Source organism: Staurois parvus, unplaced genomic scaffold (assembly GCF_062004578.1).
Source record: "Staurois parvus isolate SC_StPar_1 unplaced genomic scaffold, SC_StPar_1.0 ptg000432l, whole genome shotgun sequence".
NCBI lineage: Eukaryota > Metazoa > Chordata > Amphibia > Anura > Ranidae > Staurois > Staurois parvus.
Window position 1 is genome coordinate 2,680,105 of NW_028318228.1, and position 6,554 is coordinate 2,686,658.

Genomic DNA, 6,554 nt, shown 5'->3' on the forward strand with positions numbered 1-6,554 from the left:
TTTTCTGTGTGTATTAGGAAAGTTTTTTTCTTTACACAAATTTCCTAAAGGTCAGTTAGCAGGTTTCTGCCCAACCAGTGACCCCTAAGTAACATCCAAGAACCCCTCTTTTTGTTTTGACTTGTGTTAGCTACTGTGTGCAGGGAGAGAAAAGCCACTTTCATCATTGTGCGGTGTGGCCTGCCAAACACAGTGGGTGATGAGAACCACATAAATTACGCTGTGTGAGTGGGCGGTCCAGGGAAATCCTGGTTACCACAAACACTTCGGGTGGTCAGGATCACACAAATTGCGCTGTGGGAGTGGGAGGTGTGCTCTCAGTCTGACCGCCACTTGATGCGCTTCGGGTGATCGATAAGTATCACATAAATTACGCTGTGCTGGGAAAGTGGTGGAATCAGGCCTCTCGGTAGGATCCCACCGAGTGCTCCAGGGGGTAAACAGGTACCCGGACGCGGGATATATACCAGTGACTAGTCACGATGGGCAGTAGTCAGTCCATGAAGAGAGAGGGGGAACCAGCCCTCTTCAGGGTAAGGACAGCTGCACAACTGATGAAGGTGAGTTTGGGGGGGAAGTCTACAGAACCCCTCAAAAGGTGGAATAAATGGTCGAAGGGTACCAGATGGGAAATTCCCCGGGAAGGTACATTTGACGCATGGAGGTGGGAAAAATTCATCTCTGAATTTGGACCACGGATGCAGGCGTCAGAACTAGAGATCGCACAGCTATGGCTTCACAGGTCAATCCAATTAGGGAAGCAAGGCATACATAAACTGGTGTCTGTCCGGAAGAACCAGGTGATGTATACCTGGCCTCCAGAGGGAATAAAACAGGAGGATCCAGTGTCAGAGGTGGAGGAAGCTCTTTCAGGGCTGACTCTACTAAGGCAGGCAGGATCAGGGTCTGCTGGGGTCCCCCAACAACCAACAGTGGCTGAGATAAGTATAACTGCACCTGTCTCTTCTGTTAGTGACGTCACTCTTGACATACCTTCTGTGTCTTCTGTCTCTATGCCTCAGCCTCTGCCTCTACCTCTCCCTTCTCCCTGCTTCACCCCAGCTCCTTCTGTTTCCAACTATGAAGCCTACTCAACAACCGATTTGCAGACTATCTGTGAATCAAGGGGAATAGACACCCGGTTAAAAAACAGGGCGGATTGCATCAAAGCGCTACGAACCACTGATCAGACCCCTGCCCCCCAGCTATACCCTGATCTGAGGGACCTCAAACCTGAAGGTGCAGTAAGCGAGGTGGTTAATCTAAGCCCACCGATGATGCTGGGCCAGCCCTTGCACTCTTCCCGGACCGAGGCCTATCCAGTCAGGGTGCAGCAATTTGAAGGTCCTCCCAATGCACAGGGGGAACGGACTTTAGGGGAACGGGTAGTTTGGCATGTCCCCTTCACCCCGGCAGAGATCCGCACTATTCTGGCTGAGCTCCCGGACTATCGAGTCAATCCGAGAGGATTTGCTCGAATGTTTGGACAAAACCAGTTCAGCTATGGTATGAGCGGGTCAGATTGTGCACAGATCCTACGGACAAAGGTGGGCATGGAAGTGGCCAGTACAGTGATTGCAGGGTGCTCTATAACCACGCATGAGGAGATGACTTCAGGGGGCAAAGAGTTCTGTACACAGCTAAAGGCAAAGCTTCCAGAAATGTATGGTGCTACCTCTACTACGGACATGATGAAGCTCACCCAGGGTCCTAATGAGGAAAGCGCCTGCTTCTGGCGCCGTCTCAAGCAGACGGCACTGGATGCGGATCTGGAAGTTGGACCTGATGCTCCAACTGAAGGGGTAAAGGTGACCGCGACGCACATTCTGTTGCGGGCCAAATTTTTGGAAGGCATCGATACTAAAATTCGGGAAAGGCTGGTTCTGGCCCGACCCGAATATAATGAGATGTCTATCCCTGCTATCCTTTCCACTCTTGCGGCAATAGAGAGGGAAATGGATAGAAGAAAACAAGACAAGGCCAAAGTTCTTATGTCCCAGACCCCACACGAAAAACCAAGGGATCTGGGTCACAGGAAGAATAGGCCCCCACCCAGGTGCTTCCAGTGCCACCAAACGGGGCACATGAGGAGGAGCTGTCCCCAATTACCTAAAGGTCGGTGGCAGTTCATTCCTGATGAGTCCTCCGCCCCTATGACCACCATGGTAAGTAACTCCTATGAATTCTCATAGGAAGTTGACAAATCGGTGTCGGCCCAGATCCATCTTTTTCTAGAGGAATTAAAATATCCCCTCCCTTGCCTCACCGACACCAGTGCAGCAAGAACGGTCCTGTGAAAACAGGACATCCAAGGCAAGGTACCCCTCTCAGGGGAAAACCCTCCTAACCCCTTCTAACCTCACTATCAAACGATGCACTATTCTTAACCCAGCTTCTCTTCTTCCTGTGTCGGAAGATGAGAAGGGGGGGGAGGACAGCAATGACAGTGCTGAATTTTGCAACACGACTAACAATACTAACACCTCTTCTGCTAACATGTCTTCTTTGTCCACTACTAATCTCTCTTCCAAAGGACACGACTGCATCTCTTTGGTGGAACTGGAGTCAGCGGCGACACACCCCATATCACCCCGAGAGTAGCGGTAAGGTTGAACGTCTTCCGATACCCAAAAACCTTGGCCTGAGTGTCTCCCCATTGCCCCCTATTCCATCCGGAATGCCCCTCGGCAACCACATGGGCTGTCACCCTACGAGGTGTTGTTTGGGGGACCTCCCAAAACAGGGTTGTACTTTCCTCAACAGTTGTTGTCTTTGCATTCACAGCTTACAGGTTATGTGCAATCTCTGCAACGGGAGCTGCAGAAGATACACCATCGGGTTCGCGAATCGCTCCCCGATCCAAATACAATAACAGGTGTTCTTTCTATTGAGCCAGGTGATTGGGTCGTCCTAAAGAAACATCAAAGAACCGGACTCGAGCCACGGTTCACCGGACCATACCAAGTCCAGCTGACGACACCTACCTCACTCAAGCTCGAGGGACGAGACAACTGGGTGCACGCAAGCCACTGCAAGAAGCTTCTCAGCTACACCAGAGAATGAGGGGTGTCATTTTCCTTTTTCTTTTTGTTTGTATGTCATACATGTGTGTGAACGGAGGAAAAGACGGCAGATACCCCAACCTTTTATTTAAAATGCACCTGCGTTTAGCCAGAACCGCCAACAAAACCAACTGTTGGGTATGCTCTAAGCCCCCACCCAGTCATCACATGTCCGCAATGGCCGCTGTTCATGCCCTATATGACATCCGCGTCGGCATGAAAAAGCAAGGGACCCCTGGTCAGCCCCCACGTAGACATTTGTCGGTAGAACTTAATGACACATTTTTAGCAGGTAACATCAGTTTCAGCACCAATATTAGCTCTAGCTCCTGTAGGGCCCTCACCAGTCCATTATGGGTAACTGGGCAGCTAGGCAGCCCTCAGGTGTGCTTTAACATCAGCTTTGGCACAGGTAACAAGTTTGTTGGGATTACCACCTGCGAGGGAGGTATAACTGTCAATCTGACTAACCAGACTTCCTTTCTGAGTAACCACACTGACCGACCAGACCACGTGTGTTGGAAGGACGGATGTGATGTGCAGACTGAGGGAGCAATCCCCCAGTCTGTGCAACTGTTGCTCAGTACCAGAGGCCGAACGAGGAACTCCTCCTGCTCTGCTCTGACAGGTCCATACTATTTTCTGTGTGGTTCGGCAGCCTATAGAACATTTCCCCAGAACGCGAAAGGTTCGTGTGCCCTCATAAAGCTAGTCCCCGCATCCTATGTAGTGATGGACCATGAAGAGTTGATGGTCCACAAGAAGGTAAGGATGGCAGGGAGAGTTCGCAGGGAACTGTTCTCTGAGGGCGACCAGGCATGGGCTTGGTTCCCCTCATGGACAGGATGGGGAATAGAACTTATGAAGCGCCTGAACAATTTTTCTGTCATCGTGGATAGTATGTTTAACGAGACCGTAGAGGCTGTCAGAGAAATTGCCCAAGAACAACGGCAGATGGGAATTTTAGTGCTTCAGGAGAAGATGGCCCTTGATTATCTTTTAGCCGCCAAAGGGGGGTTCTGTGAGTTCATCGGAGAGGATTGTTGTACTTGGATAGAAGACACCGATGACAAGGTCCAGGCCCATATGGACAAAGTTAGTGAACTACAGGGAAAAGCTAGAGCTATAGCTAGTGAGGGTTGGAATCCGTTCAAGGGTTTGGGAGGATTGGGAGATTTCCTGTTCTCCATCGGATCTTGGTTGAAGGAAGTGGGAGTGTATATCCTGATGCTTCTCTTTTTCATCTGCCTTTTATATGCCGCGGTGAGATGTTCCTGTTGCCTCATCGACCGTGTAAGCCAAGCTCGGGCAGACGACCACATCTCCATGCCCGCTCCGGGGATCCCACTCCAACCACTGATCGGGGGAAGACCTCACCAACCAACCACCTTCTCTACAGATTACGTCCTGGCTTCCCTCTAATTTATCTCTCTGAAGACCACATTCTCCAAGACCTTCAAGCAAGCTTCAAGCCTCATCATTGTTTGTGTCTGCGATTTGGAAAACTGTCTGGGTCGAGACCAGCCTTGTGTGGCCCCGTCTGCAGGGGCAATTTGAGAATCTATTGCTGGATCTCCCCAGACCACCGTGGGATCACAAGCTTTATTCATACCACAAGTCTGTTTGTGGTTTTTGCAAGAGCCTTCCTGTAGTGAAGGTTCCAACGCTCTTGAGGATCATCGCTTCAATCAAGCCTGTTTGCGTCGAGTCTACGTCGGGTCTTGTTGTTTCAGGTACCCCGTGGAGCTTTATTCTCAGGGACAACTACAGGAACTCTTTGAAGTTTGAGACTACACCCATCAAGCTGAAGAAGATCAAGAAGGGACACGAGGAGAATATGATAAAACAGGAGGGAATGTCATGGAAATTTTGTATTGTTGGTCGAACTTTAAATGTGTCATATATTCGTGTTATTCATATGTCTCTCGTGTGGCTTAATTAAAGCTCTGAAGGCTGCAATTGGGCCATGCGCATGTACAATGTATGTATTACAGTACTCAGCTTGGTAATGGATGAGATGGCAGATCTGCGCTTATAGACCGGCGTGTATACCACCACGGCATTCCATGCGAATGCTGCTGTCAGTAGACCGTGGGCCTGTATCCACATATCAGCAGCATGGTACCGCGTGGGCTTCATAACGCAATGCGCAAGCGGTGTGAACTCCACGTGTAGGCTTATGCATATCTTACAACCCATTACCAACTTGAAACTGTATCTTGGATGGATGTGTTTTAATAAAGATCGTATCGGGCCCATCCAGGTACAGACTGATATTTTTAGGGAGTGCTTGTGCAGAGAATTTTACATACCAATAGAAGCTAGTAGGACAGGAAATATGACCTCAGATGGCTCATAGGGGGGAAGGGGAGGAAGTCTGCTGACCTCAGAAGACTCATGGGGGAGGACCAGTGATAGATAATAGCAAAGGCTATGCTCCAATTGGAATGTATATCCTCTGTATAGGCAATCCCCATTGTATTGTTCGGTGGGAGGGTTTGACTTTATTCATGTGGGGGGCATGTGTGTATTTTTAATAAAAACAGAGAGCTGAGCCTAAAGCCGGCCCTTATGTGAGTTGCAACCAGCCTTAGAGTGTCGTGTGATCATTCTAAGGTAACGGAGCTCCAATCACCCACAAATTCAACAGAACCAAAGTATTTGGATGGGCAGGAATCGTGTAGTTTAGCTGGAGTCGTGGTAAGCGAGATTCGCACAGCTTTATGGGGGATTTCTGCGCATCCAACTGCGAGTACTCACGGTAAGGAGAAATTCGTTAAAGCGAATTTCCAAGACAACTACACGCACGCACGTTCATGCAGCTGCCTACCCTCAGTCTTTAGACTAGCTAGACCAGCCGAGTCATTTCCAGGGAGTCTATGACGATAGACTCCAGCCTTGGTGATTGCATCCTCAGTGATTGCATCCTTGGTGATTCCCGGTCTGATGATTTCTGCATTCAAGTATGCAGCTTTTGATGACTCTAGCCTCTGTACCTCTGAGCACTGAGAGAGCAGAGAGTAGTCTTCTAACTGGGATTACTACATCACACATTCACGCACATGCAGTAGCTTACCCTGAGTCATCAGACGTAAGAGATGTCATCTAGCTAGGATTACTACATGCACGCACTTTCATGCAGCAGCCTACCCTCAGTCTTCAGACTAGCTAGGCCAGCCGAGTCATTTCCAGGGAGTCTATGGCGATAGACTCCAGCCTTGGTGATTGCATCCTCAGTGATTGCATCCTTGGTGATTCCCGGTCTGATGATTTCTGCATCCAAGTATGCAGCTTTTGAGGACTCTAGCCTCTGTACCTCTGAGCACTGAGAGAGCAGAGAGTAGTCTTCTAACTGGGATTACTACATCACACATTCACGCACATGCAGTAGCTTACCCTGAGCCATCAGACGTAAGAGATGTCATCTAGCTAGGATTACTACACGCACGCACGTTCATGCAGCAGCCTACCCTCAGTCTTCAGACTAGCTAG

The 6,554-nt window shown here is 49.5% G+C and overlaps 1 protein-coding gene across 2 annotated transcripts in view; it reads left to right on the forward strand.

The window, feature by feature from the left end:
• HDDC3 (HD domain containing 3) overlaps positions 1–5,649 on the forward strand; it is a 125,860-nt gene extending 120,211 nt beyond the window's left edge. The window contains exons 1-2 of one of the 2 annotated variants that reach the window (XR_016314222.1): positions 341–2,603; positions 2,897–3,020. Coding sequence is in view for 1 of the 2 variants with exons in the window: in XM_089687635.1 (XP_089543761.1) it covers positions 2,897–3,063 (167 nt within the window). In the remaining variant the exon portion in view is untranslated. Of the gene's footprint in view, positions 1–340; positions 2,604–2,896 lie in introns of those variants that run through there. The other variant, XM_089687635.1, reaches the window with a different exon arrangement.
• Positions 5,650–6,554: the final 905 nt, after the last annotated feature.